This window comes from Gossypium hirsutum, chromosome D06 (assembly GCF_007990345.1).
Source record: "Gossypium hirsutum isolate 1008001.06 chromosome D06, Gossypium_hirsutum_v2.1, whole genome shotgun sequence".
In the NCBI taxonomy this organism is placed as follows: domain Eukaryota; kingdom Viridiplantae; phylum Streptophyta; class Magnoliopsida; order Malvales; family Malvaceae; genus Gossypium; species Gossypium hirsutum.
Genome location: NC_053442.1, coordinates 65503435 through 65522868, shown reverse-complemented (window position 1 = coordinate 65522868; position 19434 = coordinate 65503435). Strand labels below are relative to the sequence as shown.

The following is a 19434-nucleotide window of genomic DNA, read 5'->3' as shown; positions in this document are numbered from 1 at the left end:
ATTGGAAGGAAAAAAATTCGAAAGTTAATTTAATCAATCAATATTAGCTTATTAAGTCTATTTGGTTAGGTAGTTAGTTAAAATATAAGCTTGATCAATTAATTTGATTTTAACTGAATAGATCGATCAAACTAATCAAATGATAGAAGAGATTGTTATAGTTTTGATTGTAAGACTTAAAAGTAATTGATCTTTCAAATTCGTATTTTAATTTTTCATAAGTTCAACCTAATTAATCTAAATAATAAGCATAATTATTTTTTTAATTATTCAAATTAAAATATCTATGTTGTTTTTTTAAAATGTCCATTGATTTGTATCATATTTTACGTCACTAACCAACAAAGAAAACATAAGAAGGTATAAAACCACCTCTTTATTTTCTTTAACCTCGCTTTCCGGGAACAAAGTTGGTGGCATTCGCCCAAGCATTGTTGTCTGCAGGGTCAGCCAAGTTCCCTAACAGTCCCTCGGTTCCTTCCGGTCATGATTGCTTAAACGAAGAACCTGAACATCGAAAACATAGCCAATCTCCCGTTCTTAATCTCTTTCACCTTAAGTTCAGCGAATGCCTCCAAGTCATTTGCAAGAACTAACGGGTCAAAATTATTACCAGGGTACAACGGGTCAGTTACTTCATCGAGCGGTCCACCAACAATGCGGTAACCCTGGACAGCACCCATTCAGATAACTTGGCAAGCCCCAATGGCTAAGATGCTTGGAGCATGGATCAAGCTTGGGTTACCCAAATACTCAAAGCCACCTTCGCTGAAGATTTGGGAACCGATTTTGAACCACACGGCTTCCGTTTCGTGATAGGAGCTCGGGGAATATGCACCCCAAAGCTCATAACATCTCCCATTGACAATGGATGATTTCCAGCTCACGGTTTCTAGCAAAGGTCTCTGGGTCAGCGGATAGTCCAATTGTGTCCCAACCGTAAACTCCAGGAACGCTCAGTCTAAGTAAAACTTTGGTTTCCTAGAGAGTGGACTAGCTCTAACCATGGGTCAACTCATCGGCTTATGCTCCAAGATCTATCCGAAAAATGATATAAGCTCAAAAAATAAATTTAGAAAAAAAAAATAAGGCTTGTTTTCTAAATGAGTTGGTATCAAATAAGATTTTTTTGGCTCAGACCTGGCTTAAATCTGTTTAATTTTTTTTCTGTTGTTGTTTTGTTGTCATTTTCTAACATATTGCTACTATTTTATTATTATTGCTTAGATATTGTATAAATTTTGTTTTATTGTTAATTTTTCTACTATTTTAAAGACATTTGCTTGATTAGTTGTAACTATTCTAATATTATTTAAATATAAAAACTTTTTTTTAATGTATTTTTAATTTATTGAGAAACATTTATTTTAATATTTTTAGTGAGTTTGATATATTATAATTTTTTAAATTTATTTTTTATAAGAAAATATAAAAAATTTAATACGTACAGGTCGAATCGAGCTCGAATTTAATAATTTTTTATTTGGAACCAAGCCCAAACTTAAAAAACAGACTTAAAATTTAATATTGACCTAGCTTAACCTGACCCATGATCAGGTCTAGAGTGAATTTAGTACAAAACCCTGTCCAATTCGTACCACGAGCTGCAAGAGGCAACTGGCTTAGTGGTTTTTCTCATGGAAACACAACCACTGGCATTGATCCCGAGAGTGGACGGAGAGAACTTCATAGCTTTTCCGGCGAAGGACAGGGAAGAAAGTGCCATGGTTGCTGTTGTAGTTATATATATATATTTGAATGTTTGATTGTGGTGTTTATATAGATTTTTGTGAAAAGGGTACTTTTTATCTTACAAATATCGATAGGTGAAATCTTATTGGTTGGTTATCATTTTAGAAATTTTATTTTCAATGCCCACGTGGCATCTTTAGAGACCATTAATCCAATATATGTTGATCTCAAGGTTAAGTGTTGTTTATTACACCAATGAGATTATGCCACCTGTGAGTATTAGGCAGCCCAATCAATATCTACTTACAACAGATAACCTTTTCTTTCTCTTTGGCATAATGGCAAATTTAGCCATTCATGCTTACATTTTTTTCAATTTGACCATTATTATTCTTTTATCTAAATTTATCTCTAAACCTTTAAAAAATAGTCGAATTTAACTATCAATCTTTAAAAAAACAGTCCAAATGATAATTTTTTTAATAGAAATACTAACTAAAACGTTAAATTTTCAAAACATGATTATTTGCATGGCAATCCATATGTATTTCATGTTTTTTTTTAATTTTTACGAATTTTTTAATTTTTTAATATTTTTAAAAATTTTAAATTATTTGTTGATATGACATAATATCATCATGAAGTGCATGTGGACTACCACACAGGTTGTAACCCGAACATCGTTGAAAGAATTAATATTTTAGTCAACATTTTCGTTAAAGAAAGCGATTTGACACTTTTTGAAAAGTTAATGATCAAATTTAACTAAAATAAATAAATATGACCAAATTGACAACAAATATAAATGTTAATGGCAAAATTTATAATGAACATATTATCACATTGCTTGTGACAAATTCGATTACATATGACAACGAGGAGGGGTAGTTTTTTGTTTGCCCTAATCCCGCTCTAAACTCGATTTGATTTGATTTTTTAAAATTCATCCTCGACTTTGACCCAACCCAAAAATAACTTTCTTGATCCCACCCATCCTACCTCAAAATTTTAGATAATGTTTTACAAAATATTAATTTTTTTTCGAAATTAAACCAAATATATATTATAAAATTACGAAATTACAACAAAATATATAAAATAATATTTATAAAATTTAAATATATGGTACAAACTCTTATAAAATAATGAAATTATAATTTAAAAAAACATAAAACATAGTTATAAGATTAATTTTTTTTAAAATGGATCCATTATAAAATTAAAAAAGAGGGGTATTTTTGCAAAATGGGGTCAAATAAATTTTTTTAATCTCAACCCGACTTGACATCGAAACTTTTAATTAAAAAATCGACTCACCCCGCCTCGAAACTCGATTTTTTTAAGACAAAAAAGAAATGCATGCATTTTAAGTGGGCACATAAACATGAACATTGAACATATCACCTAACCCATTCAATTTGTTGGCAAATGATTTTGTATAGTTACACAATTTTGTATATTTATTTATTTAATGCTTTTAAGAGGATGAAAATGCTTTAAAAACCAACTTTGGGGACTAAAAAAAACTATAAACATTCAAAAGCTCTGTTATAAAAATCAAAACTTTGTTTTCTCTTACAAATATTATTCCACTTTGCACCAAAATGGCTAAACCAATTGGTTCCACTCCCATTTTCTCCCTCTTTGTTATGTTTTCTTTGTTGTACTCAGGTAAGTTTTGCTGATTCCTTTTACCTTTTAATATTGGTTAAAATATGCCGTAGGTCCTTGTATTCTTTATAAATTTAAAATTTAGTTTTAGTACTTTTATTTCTAGAAATTTAGTCTCTCTATTTTTAGATTTCATAATTTATATCCAATTATTAACACTGTTAAATCTGAAATAATAAAAAAATAATCACTTGGTAGCAATGTAACTAAAAAAAATGATTTTGTAATAAACCTGAATTTAATAAAATAATCTTAGCAATTGGACCTAAATTTTGAAATTTGAAAAGTAGAGGGACTAAATTCTTAAAAATAAAAGTACATAGACTAAATTTTAAATTTACAATGAGTATAAGGATTTATGACATATTTGAACATTTAGTAATTCTATTTTTGTTTATATGCTTTTATTATTCTCGATAATTTAGAACACAATTAAACAAAAAACACGAACCTGATATATAACAAAGGGTGTCTTAATTTGTGTTCCGATGCTTAAACCAATAAAGAATGTTAAGCATATAATAATGGAACAACGAACTTTTTTGGCCCTTCAACTTTATAAAAAAAGTTATTTTAATTATTCGTTTCTTTTAGGCCTTAAACTTGCTTTTGTTTTGTCAAATCATCCCAAAATGGATGGAAAAATTAACGTTTGTTAACTTTGCTAACGTGGCTTACACATGGATGACATGTCAACTTTTAATTAATTTTTTAAAAATTTTAAAATATTTTTTTTGTAATTTTAATAATTTTTAATTTTTTAAAAACAATTTTTATATATTTTAAATTTTTAAAAAATTAATTAAATGCTTACGTGTTATCTGCGTGGTAATTCACGTGTATGCCACATCAGCAAAGTGAAAAAGTTAGTTTTTTCATTTATTTTGGGGTGATTTGACAAAAAAACGTAAGTTTAAGAACTAAAAAAAGGTGAAAATTTAATTGGAGGACTACAATTTTTTTTTTGTAAAATTGGAGGGCCAAATAAACAATTATACCTATAATAATATAGAATGAAAGAAGATATAAGATAAATTTAACGATTTTAGGCTTACCTCGTACCTTGTAGTTAAAAGAAATGATAAAATTGTAATTTAATCTCTCCCAAAATCGTAGAGTTATAAGCTAATATAATGATAAAATTATATATTATACCTTTCAAAAAAATTCTAGTTCCATCCTTGAAGGTATGACCACCATGTTCAAGAGGTAAGGTTTTTTTAGGGTTAACACATTTAAAATGTTAACCCTGTATGATATAACAATATTTATATTTAAAATGTTAACACGTTTAATAATTTATGTTGTGCTTATATTTATACGACTAACACGATACGTGACACATGCATATACATCATAAGTTTAGTATAGTATTTTTATTTATTTCACTTGTGACCCAATTTTTTTTAAGTTAAACTTCAGTTTGATCTGATCCATGTACATTTTTATTTATGCAGGAAGTTCTCAAACGATACCTAATGAACGGGTAACTAATTCAATCTAATACATTTACTTCAACATTTTAGTTAGATTTTACTTAAAACGTCATTAGTTCTTGTATTTTAATAAAATGCGAGATTTAATCGTTGTATTTTTACATTTAAAAAAAGGTTAAAATCCTTTTGCTTTTTTTTATTATTTAAAAATTCAAATCTAGTTATTAATATCATTAGAATTTACGGTCAAAATTTACTAATTTGGCATGTATGTTCTCTATCAATTACGCTCCAAGTCATATGAGAATAGTCAAATCAACTTATCAAGTTGGTAAATTTTGACACAAAAAATACTAACAATACTAATGATTGGATTATGATTTTTTAAATTAAAAAGTCAAAAGATTTAATGATTAACTTTTTAAGTACGGAACCAAGATTTAGTTTGGATGGGCGATGCGTTTATCTCCGGTTAGGATAAAAATAGTGGTGGTGATTAGAGTAAATATTGTAGTGTGGGACAAAAAGAGAGCTAAACAATAAATAACACCTATAAGCTAAACGCACTTACCTCTAATCACGGAATAGCGGAATAACATTCTTTTTAAACAATAAATATTAACTCTGTTGAAATTAAGCCTTATTTGATTATTTTTAACAAAACAAAGACTAAATTATCTATTTAATAATAGATTATAGGTGTTCATGAGCCGGACCGAGCTTAAGCATAGTATTAATGCATTTTATGCTTGCCTAAACCCGACCCGAAATATGGACTAAAATTTTATCCAAGCTTGTCCATATTTGTAAATGGCTAACCCAAGCCAATTTTAGCCCCACCCATATTAATTTTTGAATTTTTTTTAAAAAAATATCTATATTATTTTAAATTTAATATTTAATAATTTTATATAATTTTTTTCATTTATTAAAATTTTATATATAGGTATTTTAACATTTTTTTAATATTTACATTATAGTATTATGTATTACCATAGATTTAGTTTTTATGTGTTATAAATTATATAATATATAAAACATAATATAATATATTATAAAAATAGAAAACAGGTAGGGCCGAGCTTAGGCTTTAAATGTTCGAGTCCAAGCCCGACCCGTACTTTAAACTGGCCTAGTTTTTTTCGCTCAAACCCAATTTTTTGGGTCTAATATTTTCACTTAAACCCTCTAAAATTTGGGATAGATAGCTCGACTCATGAACAGTTCTATAATAAAGGGACTAATTTGATCTGGTCCTTAAAATAAAGGGACCTATTAGATACTTTCACCCCTATATTAACCTACTTAAAAACTTCATTTTTTTTTAATCACAATCCCATGATTATTTGCAGAAAACTTGGTGCATTGCAAATCCATTAGCTAGCAATTCGGCACTGGCTGCCAACATTGAATACATTTGCAGTCAATTAGATTGTGGCTCTATAAACCCTAAGAGCACGTTTGGTTTGCTGTATTGGATTAGAGGCATAATGGAATAGAGGTGTAATGGATTAGAGGTGTAATGGATTAGAGGTGTAATAGCAAATCAACTGTTTGGTTGAATGTAATGGAATAGAGGCGTAATAGTAATCTTGTGTTTGGTTGAATGGAATAGAGGTGTAATAGCATAATGGAAAAAACTAAAATGACTAGAATACCCTTAGCATAAATTTGTTTTGGTAAATGATTATTGTTATTGTTATTTAAATTTTAATAAGATTATTATTATCAATAATAAATAATTTAATCATATTTAAACATAATTATAATTAAATATATTATAATTTAATAAAATTCTTATATGAATTTACTAAAATTATAATATATAATAGTATAAAATATAATTTAAAATAATAATAATTAAATATAATTTAATAAAAAAATATAATTTAATAAAATTCTTAATATTAAAACATTCTTATATGAATTTACTAAAATCATAATATATAATACTATAAAATATAATCTAAAATAATTATTATTAAATATAATTTAATATAAATATATAATTTAATAAAATTCTTAGTATTAAATATTCTTATACGAATTTACTAAAATCATAATATATAATACTATAAAATATAATCTAAAATAATTGATTTTGTGGATTTGATTAATTGATGACTTAATAATTATTATTAAAAAAACCCATTTGAATAATATAGTGTGTTAAATATCTTTCTTTTTTTTAAAAAAGAAAACATGATTTGTTTGTAGCATTTTACTTTTTTTTTGTTTCGTTTGTTGAGATAATTTTTGTAGTGTTAATTATAATTGAACATAATTAAAAAATTAAAAAAGAATTAAAAAATAAACTCCATCAAACCTGTGAGCCATTCAAACTCTATCAAATTCTATTAGTACAAGACTCTTGTAATTCTACAATAACAAACACAATGATACTATTTATTTTGTTACAAGAAAATTGATCAGAAAAGATCTCTGCTTGGAAATGAAAATAATTTAGATGTAGATATTCAAACTCCAAATCTACTTGATAACACATAGTACATACTGAAAAAAAAATCAAGGACTAACTGATATTTAGGAAGAAGCTCTAGGTAAAGCACATTCTACATTTTTGGATATGTTCCCACAGCAATATCGGTATATTGATCTTTAGAAAGAAGCTCTAGGTAAAGCAAACAGTTCTAGTGCATTCAAGATGAACATGAAGGCAACATATTTGTAGAATGCAGGTCTTGCTGCAGAAGGACAAAGAAGCAACAGTAAGTCTATGATTAATCAACTTGCAAAAAATGTAAGTAACTTAGATGAACATACCAGGTTACCTTTCTCTCCACTTGGAATTATGCATTTAGTGGATTACATTTGTGCTTGTATGGTTCTTGAACACAACATGATTCCAACAAATTTTAGGCGCTACTTACCGCATGAATCACAAGTTACAAATGCATAAAAATGTAGATCCTTCGTGCATCCTTTAGCAGCTTCAGAAAAAGAGAGCAAGATCTCTGTCTACAAGTTTTCCAAACAGAACATATTTTAACTTGAAATGTAAGGCATGAACGATTATTTTTATATTTATTTAACACCATTAGCATGAAATCACATATTTTTCACAGCAGGAGATGCATGCTTCAATATAAATTTATAATCTGCATCAATGGCAAACTACTTACTGATTTAAAATGCAGAGTCCAATACTATATACCAGCGGAAAGAAGAAAATAATACCTGATGGCCATGGCATGGCACAATCCCAACTTGAATTGTCTGATAGTTAATGTTTTGGTCTCGGGATATCTTGTATCTTCATCATATTCACCTCTGGTAATATGCAAGTCAGGACAAAGTGTCTTCAAGTAATCTTGAACTTCCTGAAATTTTAGTCCGAATTAGCTGGGCCAGTGGTAATTTTAATAAGAAAAACAAAAACCGTAAAAGTTCAATTGGTAGAAATACTATGGCATAATTTCCATAAAGCTAAAGCTAACAAATCAGGTTCATTTGATTTGTTGTTGGCTATGCAAATAAGAGAAAAATAGCTTTTCAAAAGTGCTTTTAGAGCCATAAGCAATACTAAACAGATAGTAAACTCTTAAATTTTAGACCAAGCTTTTCAAAAGCATTTTTCATAAGCATTTTTTTGCAGCACTTTTCAAAAGCAATGAGAAACTAGCCCTTAGTGACTAACTTCCTACATGTTTCTAAGTTCAACCAAATATGTACTTCAATCCTACTTACTGCTATGCTACACGGACTCTTCTCGTTTTCTCAAAAGTGGCACATATGCCCTACACATATTCAAAGGATTGAGATAAAATCCTTCAAACATACGGAAAAGCTTCGGAAATTTTGAACATACTCATGTCAGAGTTGGGCACAAACTAGTATCTGACACGTGATTATACGCATTTCAGATCAAACATGACAGGAATCATTCTTTGCATGTATAAATGCAAGGTAGCAGCAATGGCTATTCGGATCAAAATTACAATTATCAAATAAAACAATTGCTGGCGATCATTTAAAATACTGATAATTCAGGTATGGTAGCTTCTGCTGCTTTTCCCAAATTCAAACTAGCAAATAATATCTCTTCGCATATTACAACTCAAAGAGAAAATAATTGGGCAAAAACATGAAATACAGATTAAATTAGGCATAAATTTAGCATAACTACTACAAAGGAATGAACAATCCATAGTTCCAAAAAAGGAAGAGAAAATTAATATATTCAATTGCTTGCTGAGAAACATAAAACCCAAAGTGCTAAAGAACTGGAACCAAATTCAACTATGATTTCAGCTAAAAAAAAAAAATCCAGAAAGGAAAAGAAAGATGGGATACCTTGATGCAAAGATTACCAGTGCAAAAGACGTGTTGGATCATTCCAGGAACTAGCATGAACTTGAATTTGGGAGGGAGATCAGCCGCCCGATGGGGTATATGCAAATCCCCCAAAGCCAAAACCAGCACTATCTTCTTCTAATATCTACCAATAACTACAGCAATTTGATTCAGAAATTTTGAAAGAAACCCAAACAAGGAAACATGAGCATGAAAAGAAATTGTATAAAAATGATTGATTACGGGTGAAAGATTTGGCTTTCAATTTTGGGAATGAAACCCAAAAATGCACATAAAACACTATAAATCGGGTGAAATATCAAGTAGTTCCAGAAAAGAATAACTTCAAAATCATTTCTTCCTAAGCACCCAAGCACCGAAATATAAAATCAAACAATAAATCGTGAAATGGATGTGAGAAAAAGGGGTGACCTTGGAAGGATCGACTTTGGGGAAGCTTTTGACAACGTCGAGGACTCCGTCGATTACTTTGGGGAAGCTTTTGACAGCGTTGAGGACGAGGGCAGAAAACGGAAGAGAAAAAAGGGAAAGACGCGGAATGGGTAATCGGCGCTGAGGGGCCGTAATGCCTATTACACGCAATCAATGTAATGGGGGAGTAACCGATTCGGCGGGGAATGGGAAAACAGCGAACCAAACAACCGTTTCCTGGTGGGCCTGCTGCATAGGGGGGGAATACGCATGCAGAGGGGGGAAAACAGCGAACCAAACACGCTGTAAGGGTCCTTGCTTTGAACCAAATTCTCGAATGCACCATGCTTCGTTTGCTATGAATTTGTATTATCAAGCCAATGACAGGCACCTTGCTGATTGTAATTTTATAAACTCGGGTTTGGTTTCGTTGATTGATCCAAGTAAGTGTGCCATTCCCAGTACTTAATTAGAGTGTCTGTTACCTGTTTGTTTAAATGCCCAAGTGAATTTATGGTTCTTTGTTTTATGTTTTTGCAGGTTATGGTAACTGCAGTTTTCATAGTGGTATGTTACTTATCATTAGCCGCCATTTTTAGTAATTTTTTTAATCCTATTTGGTATTGTGTTTAACACTTATATTTGACTAGTGGCGAATCTTGGCGATAAATTAGGGATCTAATTAAAATTTTTAAAAAAATTAGCGGTTTAATGAGAGTTTTCAAAAAATTAGGAGGTTAATTAAATTTTTTTTAAATTAGGGGCTTAATGAGAATTTTTAAAAATTTTGGGATCAAGGCCCTCCTGTCTCCCATCACAATTTAATTAACCATAAAAGGTCAACAATTGAACCCACCTAACCTGAATCCAAAAATGATTCAAACTCGGCATGACTTAAACCAAAGATGAGTTGAAGGGCAAACCCGATCCAAAACTAATCCTCCCACCCATTTGACAAATCTAGTCCAATGTAAATTTGAACAAGGGTACAAGAGTATAATCTTTTTAGGGTTAACTACATCATTAGTCACTAAATTATGGGTAAGTTTTTATTTTGATTATTGAACTTTTTGAAAGTTTTTATTTAAGTCATTGGGCCATTAAGTTTTTTGAAAAAGAGTTCCGCTAGTAAGCTCTAAGCGACGATTGGTACTGTGGATTAGTATCCATGTTTGAGTAGAAAAACATACCTTAAAATTAAGTCAATCTGATGGCCAGTGTCGGAGATTAGAGAAAAAAGCTGTTTGAATTTTGGTTTGCGGATTTATAACATCTAAAGTTGTTTCATGAAAACAAAATCGAATTGAGAAAGGAAAAGAGAGTTTTCGATTGGTGCATGCAATGCGACCAGCGAAAACCATATAATATCAATTTTAATAGCCCAATGACTTAAATGAAAACTTTTGAATAGTTTAGTGACTAAATTGTAACTTTTTTAATTAAATGTCCAAAATAAAAACTTACCAATAGTTTACTAACTAAAAGTGTAATTTACCCATCTTTGCTACAATTAATCTGCTTAATCTAAGATGGTGTTGGTAAACCCTTTTACAGGTGGAGGTCTAGCAGACGAAGAACCATCGGTAATGTTATAAAAGAAAGTTTCAAGGGTTAATATAACTTTTAGTTTTTAAATCTCACAATTAGGTCCATTTTAATAAATATAGTATCTAAATTTGGTAACTTAGTTTATTTAGATCATGAACTTGAATTCTATCCCTATTTGATGACATGATACAATATTAAAGTGTCACATCGTTATTTGAAATTTTTAAATATATATATTTTAATTTTTAGATAATGATGCGGCATAATATTAGAGTATCACGTTATTAGACTTTTACATTTATCAAGTTCGAAGAACAAAATAGACCTAATTACTAAGTTCAAGTACCAAAGAGAAAAAAAAATACAAGTACCAAAGTGGACTAAAAGTTATAGGCATAATGATAAATTTAGCCCTTAACATTTACATATTTTGTCAATTTAGGGCTAAATTTGGCCCTTAATCTTTTAAAAAAGTCAAATAATATTTTTTAATAAAAATGCTGACTAAAACATTGATTTTTTAAGGCGTGGCAACCTATGTAGTATCTACGTGTACTTCATGTTGACATGATACTATTTGTTTTACCAATAAATAATTTAAAATTTATTAAATATTTAAAAATATAAAAATACAAAAATCATAAAAAATATAAATATAAATAATATATAAAAATTTTAAAAAAATAGCATGAAATACATGTGAATTGTCATGCAAATTACCATGTTTAAAAATATAATGTCTTAGTCAATATTTTCATTAAAAAATAATTCAACCTTTTTTGAAAGATTAATTTTCATATTTAATTCTTTTTAAAAAAAGTTGAGGGCTAAATTTAATTAAAAAATAAATAAAGTCTAAATTAACAAAAAAAAATATAAATATTAAAGACTAAATTTATAATCATGTCCCCACCTCACAAAGTACTCTCATTTCTTGAACCATGTCGAGTTCACAATCCGGTATTATTTTCTTTGGATATCTCCAATACATCGAGGCTCGAGAAGAATCAATAATTGGATATCCAAAAAGGACAATACTAAATCATGAGCGCAATGTTACGCGATTTGTGCGGGGAAAATGAGAGTACTCGGTAGGTGGATGGGTCATATAAACTTGGGATCTGATGGTGTGCTAATGGGGGGGGGGGAGTGTAGGAAACTTGGTGTGTGGCAAAGCCAGGAACAAGTGATGAGCTACTACAGTTGAACATAAACTTTGCCTGTAACCTGGTGGATTGCAACGCCACTCATTCCGGCGGCGTTTGCTATTATCCAGCAACACTCATTAACCATGCATCGTACGCCATGAATCTTTACTACCAGATCACCGGGCGGAAGAAATCGAACTGTAATTTCAGGGAAACCAGCCTGATTGTCTCAAGTGATCCAAGATTATATTACCCTGTTTTAGCTGCTTTATTTGAATATATATACTTACTTTTTTTTAGAGAAGGTTGATTTTTTCGGAGAAGTCTTCATGTTGTCTGTTTGGAGTAAATGAACGATAGGGGCGAAGTTAGAAATTTTTGTTTAGGGGAGTCAAAATAAAATTATAAAATTTTTAGGGTCAAAGCTATAAATACTTATATTGGAGGGGCCAGATTTTGAATTTTTCCTTTTAACTAAAGGCTTAAAATGCTTAAATTTATTGTTTTACTTATTGGAGGATCTTATATAGCAATTCTACCATTTGACAAAGGGGGACCAAGGTCATTGCTTGCTCCCCTCTGCTCAACAGGTTAGCATTGTCCTAAGTCGAGTTTGGATTTTCTCTCCTGATTTTATGAATAGTTTGAGTGCCTGAAGAGACCACTTAAAGCACGTGTTCACAAAACGAGAACACCTCATCAGAATGAACTATATATACCACAAAGACATCTATCAGAAAAATGGTGACCATTTGATAAGGTTTGAACCCCAAACTTATAACGTATAAGTAATCTTTAAGGGAAAATGATACCACTTGATTTAGTAATATCACCCCGCTAAAGAGTAAGTCAATTCCAAACGGACAATACTTCAAAGACTTTTTCAAAAGAAGTTGATCCATATATAACCTGTTTTGAGATTGGATTTTTGAGGGTTTTTTTTTTGGCAGGTTATGGGAACTGTTCCTACCCTTGTTTCACAGTGCAGTGAAAAAAAAAAAACACTACAATGGAGTTTCTTAATGTTTGTCGGAAGATTTCATGTTCTTTCGGTTATCTGTCTGAATTTCCCAAAGCAAATTTGGGTTTTAATTTCATAATCTGGTGTTGTTTCCTTTTTACTCTCTAGTTTCTATAACTTATCTTATGGTTCATTGGACTTATAAATTTTCTTACTATTTTCCATTTTGATATTGTTATGGTGTTCGTCATTAACGACCCGTTACCCGATCAGGGTCGACCTAATCCTCTTTACTTCAGTAGTCAAATGGTACAATTCGCTCTTATGAGTTCGCATCATCATGCAAGCGAACTCATACTTAGAAGGGACGTTGACCCTAGAATAAAATAAGTGTTGACATGTATTAGGGCCTACCTAATATGTCACATCTAGGGACAATGTCTCATAAATGGGAAAATTGTTCTCTACGAAGGATAGGCTCACAAAATACTCAACAGATATCAAAAGTTTTATATTTTATCCGTTGATAATATATAATTTTATGCATAAACAACAGACTAGATGATGACATATCATATATATTATAAATTTCCTTACGCACATATTTGTGTGGAAGTTATGTATTTAGAACACAGAAATTATTTTAAAAATAACATACAATAAATAATGAAATTTATGATTTGAAACTAATTGATAATAATATATGAAATATGTACGATATTAAAATAAAAAAATAGATTAAATTGTGAGTGAAATGAAATTTAAACCCGTAAACACATCATATTAAGAATATTAAATGCATTACAATTTTTTATTGTGATGTTGTCATTAATCTTGAGTTAGTGTCGAGTTGACTTGTGACATCGACTCAACCAACAATATTATCGATATATACAATTGATGTAGATAATAAAATATGCATAATATAATTAAAATGTACATATTATATTGAAATTAAACTTTGGTTCAGTGATGAAGTTAATGTTTTATTGACGTAAATAACACATGTTCAAATCCAATCAAATGCATTTTTATGGACTTTTTAAATGACTAAATTACCTTTGAATAATATAACTTATTTTAATTACGGAATGACATTTTTATATTTTTCCTAATCGAGTCGATGCTTGGTTGACTAATAACACCAACTCAGATAAAGGCTTAAATAATATATATATACACACTAGTATCATGAGTAAACCAGATATCATTAATAATTCACATTATATATATCTTAATACATTCGTATATTTAATTTTTTTTATTTTGAATATAGAAAAAAAAGTTGTATATGAAAAGTTAATCCAAATAGTAAGTTTTTTTTAGAGATATCTCAATATCCATGTGTGTCAAGTTATTTAATGAATGTTGAATAGTAACAAAAAATTAATGACAATTTTCATAACACTACTTATGGCAAAAAAAAAAAAAAACCACACATGCTAAAACGGCCTATAGAAATAGCATGACCTTGACATCCATAAATATCGAGTTCTTTTTGTAACAAAAAGGTCTGAACTTCACACCCACAGAATGGAAGTCTTACTATATTATGTCAAATTCATTCGTACAAGATTCTTTAAGGGAATCTTGAAAAAGTAATTAAAATAACTTCGATATCCGTAGGTGTCAAGGTGATGTCATTTTATCAACAAATGATTAAACAACAAACTATACATGTTACTATGTAACATCCGTTAGAGAACTTGAACTCGACATTCATGAGTATTGAAGCACCCTAAAAAAAACTTATTATTAAAATTAATTTCTCCATATACATATTTCGATAACTTTTTTGTTATATTCAAATAAAAAATTCATATATTTATATCGTGTTCACATTTTTTTTTTCATAAATATTTTGATACCTAAGATTTTTTTTTATATATTTTAGACCAATGTGAATATTTTTTTATATAAAAATAAATAAATTGGAGAATATTTATGGTAAAAAAAAAGGAAAAAAAGGAAACAAAAGAAAAAGAGATTATTCCCAAATCTTTGCAAATTATATATATATTTAAACCCACCAAGTAATGGGGAATCTAGAAATTTAGGTTTTTAAAAAAAAAGGCTTTATTCCCATGGGATAATTCTTAATAAGTCCCTAAGCTTTTACAATTGTGCCCCAATCACAAAACAAGTGATTGATTTGTTTATTAATTGATTAACATCAATTACCATCAAAATTAATTGACATAAACCTAATTTAAATAATTAATCTCCACTTTTAATAAAAGTGATCCCTTTGTTTAAGGGGGGAAAATGTTGTCCATTCATTTTAGGTTAAAAAATATGCTATTAAAATTTCTACTTTTATAAAATTTAAAATTTAGTACACAACAATGAATAATATTATAATTTTTTTATATAAAATCTTTAAATAAATATAAAAATTAAATAAAATATCTAAAAGGTTATACTAAACCTTTACCATTCCATCTATACTTTAATTGATTATTATAAATATAATTTTTTTTCACTGTCGTGAGTATGACATAATCTGATTAATTTTGTCCTTAATGTTTACATTTTCTTTTATCATTTTGACTCTAGTTCTTCTTTTTTTGGATGACTTTGGCCTTAACCTTTAAAACTCAGTTAAATTGATTTTCTTTGGACGGAAAAATTATCGAACTGTAAAAATTTTAGCTACATTGACGTGATAGCTTGTATGACAATCTATATGTACTTTAATGCTGAAGTGGATAATTATTCTTAAATTTTTATGAATATATACACAGATTGCCACATAGGTTAGAGTACCAAAGCCGTTAAAATTTCAATATTTTAGTCAAAAGTAATCTGATTAAACTTTAAAGGTAGAATTAAAGCTAAAATGATAAAAAGGTAAACATTAGGGGCTAAATTTGAAATTATACATTTTATTAAATTCTTGATTCATCAAAACGCGGTTTAGTTGTTCGTCTAAAATTTATCAAGCTATAACGCCATCTGCATATATATATATATAAACCACCTCTTAATCCCTCTTCTTCTTCAACCAAAGATTTTTTTAAAAAAATCCCACAAAATATTTTGAAAAAAAAAACCATAATGGGAAGAACAAAGATATGGGCAATATTCAAAAGGCTACTCAAGAAAGAATCATGGAGGTGGAAGTACGTTTTAGGGTCAGCTTTCAAGTGGAAGAGACTACACATTCATCACTTTTCTTTCATTGACGATTTGCTTTTCAAAATTGCTTCCATCTTCGAAGCGATTTTCTTGGTTTCTACTCTCTGTTTCTTCTATCTTTGTTGTGGATGTCAAATTTGATAGATTCTGTATGTACATGTATCTATCTCTGGGTTCTTTTTGGACATTTTCTTTTGGGTTCAGATGGGTTCTGAGAGAAAAGTGATTTCATGGAGACGAAATTAGGGTTTTGTAGCCATTGTTGAAGCTTGTTTTAGAACTTGTTTGAAAGGTGGTGGGAAACTGGAAATGTAGGGAAGAAAGATAACTTATTTGGTAATTTTTCACTCTTTATTTGGGGAAGTTTTATTTAGGTTGAATTATGTTTTAAGTTCTTTTACTCTTTGTAGTTTTGTAATTTAATCCTTTTCCTTTTGTTGTTGAGAAGTTAGTCTATTTGAGATTTAAAAATTTAGATTCAATTGTTGATATCGTTAAAATTATGTTGAAATAAAAAAAATATTGTAATAAATCCGGATTTAATGGAAGAATTTTGATAGTATTAACCATTGAATTTATTTATTTTTTCTAAAAACTGAATTTATGAATTTAATAGAATAATTTCAGTGATATCAACAATTGAATTTGTTCTTTCAAAAAAAATCAATTGAACTTACATTATAAAATGTATAAAATAAAGGACTAAAATTTAAAAAATAAATGTAAAAGGACTATATTCTAAATATATAAAAAATTCCAGAGGTTGGAGCATATTCTACCTTTTATTTAAAGTTAATGCATGAGTTTCTTCTCTTATTAATTTCCTCCCCCCCCTACGCCAAGGGTTGGCATGTGCCTTGCCGACAAAAAGGGAAAATTGCATTCTTTTCCTCTAAAATATATAAAATTATAAGACAGTATATGGTAAAATTGCAATCTTTCCCTTTAAAATGATAATTTTATTTAATTTTATTAAAATTTTTTAAAGATATTAACTAATGTAATGGTAAAATTGCTTTCTTATAAAAAAATATAATTTAATTTCAACTTCTCCAAAGAAATTTTCCACTTCGTCTTCAAAAAAAAAAAAAAAAGAGTACATATTGCAACGAATTTTGATATTAAGTTCTGGGGTTTAAATAAAATTTTTAAAATTTTCAAGGATTTAATTATAATTTTTTAAAATTTTGGTAAGTTTAATTTTCTTTAAATAAAATTGGAAGCTTAATGAGCATTTACCAAAAAAAAAAAAGAGAAGGAATTTAATTAAATTTATTAAAACTTTTGAAGAGCTTAATAATAATTTACAAATATTTTGAGGGACTGATGTTGCTTCATTTTATCATTTAGAAATTCTTGATTGAGGTTACTGATTAATTGCATAAGATCTCCTTAATTTATGGTTAATTCCATAAGATCTGTTTAATTTATAATTTATAATTTAGAAATTTTTATTGATATTTAAGAAAATATAATAATTGTACGCATAATTTACATATAGTGAGACTCGAATTAGGTAAGTGGAAAATAATATTTTATATATAAATTTTACATTTTAAAAATAATATTTCATATAAAAAATGCTTTTGATTATATTAAATAAAATAAAAAATTACATTTTAAAAAAAATGGAAGAAGGAAAACAAAGAACTAAAGACATAATCTCACTGTTTTGAATAGCTAAAACTATCCTAATTTTCTAGTATACTAGGGATTTACGCCGTCGCCGTCGTCAACATCACCTTCATCAACATGATGCATCTCTTTCAGTTTCTGTTCCGAGTACATCCATAACGTATTGCTAGTCGCCATCAACAATCGCCGGCTCCCGAAGTTCATTGCGGTCCGGTCCATTGACAACCATTGTGTCCCGATCAAATCTTCAATCACTTTGTTATCGATCAAATTAACGAATTGTTGCACCACTAGGATGGAGCTCGTATCGGAATCCGATGCCGCCAACAAGTCGCCGATGATACCGAGCTCCAGATAGTCAATCCTGTCAAGTAACTCGGATGTTATCGGCGAGTCTAGCCCGTCTCGTCTCCCTACAATGAATAGCTCAAATTTATTCTCCATTTCTTTTAGTGCCTCAATAAGTTCTTCCCCATCATTTACAATCTTTTCTTCGTATATAATGAAATCATCGTTGGATGTTTGTATTCGGAAATCATTTATGCAATCGTCGTCGAGTTCATTTGATTTCCTTTGATCGCGGGAATCGGTTTCTAATAATCGTATAACAGTTAAGAGAACACCGGGCTTCCTCGCCATCCTCCATGCATAAGATAAAGCTTCACAATCGTCGACTCCGCCGATGAACACCATTGCTATTTCATGTACCCCGTAGTCAGGATCCGAACCGTTGGTCACTTCGAACCCACGGTCAATGAAGATTCCGACCGAACATGGGGCATTGTCAAGCACATTTTGGTTTATGTTAGGAAATGAAGAGATAATCTCTTCGAGGCTCTGTTCTGTCGTAGCATGCTTATGAAACGGCAATATCAAGAGTGCCACGAACTTGTCTTCAGCTAAGCTACAAATATCCCCATGCATTGCCGTGAAAGGCGACAGCGTTGTTAACGATTGGACACTTACGTTGTCGTTCGTTTTCTCGAATTCATTGAACGCGGTGACTATTTGGTCCATCTCGGAGCTATCGTAGTCATGGTGCGCACCATTTGCTTTCGTTTCTTCAAACCGGGGGCTGTGCGAGTCGTGCACTATGAGCACGGATGATGGCTGGTCGGCGAGATCGACAAGGTGGAGCGCGAACACTGTCAATTGATTGTGTCGGGAACCGTGCGATATTTCGAGGAGCTTTAAGATCCCTGGTACGTTGCAATATGAATGGATGCATACGAGGATTCGAAGTTCGGTTTTGTTCCTAGCTTCTTGAATGGTCCTGCTATTGTATTTTATGAACAGATTGGTCCTCTTGTAAAGGGTAGCAATGGTGGGAGCAATAATGCTGTTCATTAACAAAATTGAAATAACTGTCACAGCATAGTCACCAGCATGCAAAACCTAAATAAATAAGAAAAAAAAATTATATGAATATTTTTAAACTTATCCATCTTCACATTTGGGA

General features: G+C 29.8%; 2 protein-coding genes, 1 long non-coding RNA gene and 1 pseudogene across 8 annotated transcripts; 1 reads left to right on the top strand and 3 right to left on the bottom strand.

Moving 5' to 3' along the window:
• Positions 1-83: 83 nt before the first annotated feature.
• LOC121218676 (chlorophyll a-b binding protein of LHCII type 1-like) lies at positions 84-1200 on the bottom strand (annotated as a pseudogene).
• A 6052-nt stretch (positions 1201-7252) lies between these two features.
• On the bottom strand, positions 7253-9781 carry LOC107960255 (uncharacterized). 5 transcript variants are annotated; one of them, XR_001701114.2, is made up of 5 exons: positions 9546-9781; positions 9114-9268; positions 7998-8140; positions 7584-7778; positions 7253-7504 (listed from the first exon to the last, which is right to left on the bottom strand). It is a non-coding gene; the product is annotated as an uncharacterized lncRNA (long non-coding RNA). The 5 variants fall into 5 exon arrangements; XR_001701115.2 differs by having other exon boundaries at positions 7592-7778; XR_005915179.1 differs by having other exon boundaries at positions 7592-7778; positions 9114-9258; positions 9546-9711.
• LOC121218675 (PLASMODESMATA CALLOSE-BINDING PROTEIN 2) lies at positions 9551-13400 on the top strand. 2 transcript variants are annotated; one of them, XM_041096269.1, is made up of 5 exons: positions 9551-9988; positions 10086-10112; positions 11100-11128; positions 12417-12483; positions 13192-13400. In XM_041096269.1, the coding sequence occupies exons 1-5, from the start codon at positions 9700-9702 to the stop codon at positions 13230-13232; spliced, it is 453 nt and encodes a 150-aa protein (XP_040952203.1). In that variant the 5' UTR covers positions 9551-9699; the 3' UTR covers positions 13233-13400. The 2 variants fall into 2 exon arrangements, with proteins under 2 accessions (XP_040952203.1, XP_040952202.1); XM_041096268.1 differs by having other exon boundaries at positions 12249-12483.
• Positions 13401-18047: 4647 nt separating this feature from the next.
• On the bottom strand, positions 18048-19322 carry LOC121218456 (cation/H(+) antiporter 15-like). Its single transcript, XM_041095642.1, has one exon. The coding sequence runs from the start codon at positions 19320-19322 to the stop codon at positions 18048-18050; it is 1275 nt and encodes a 424-aa protein (XP_040951576.1).
• Positions 19323-19434: the final 112 nt, after the last annotated feature.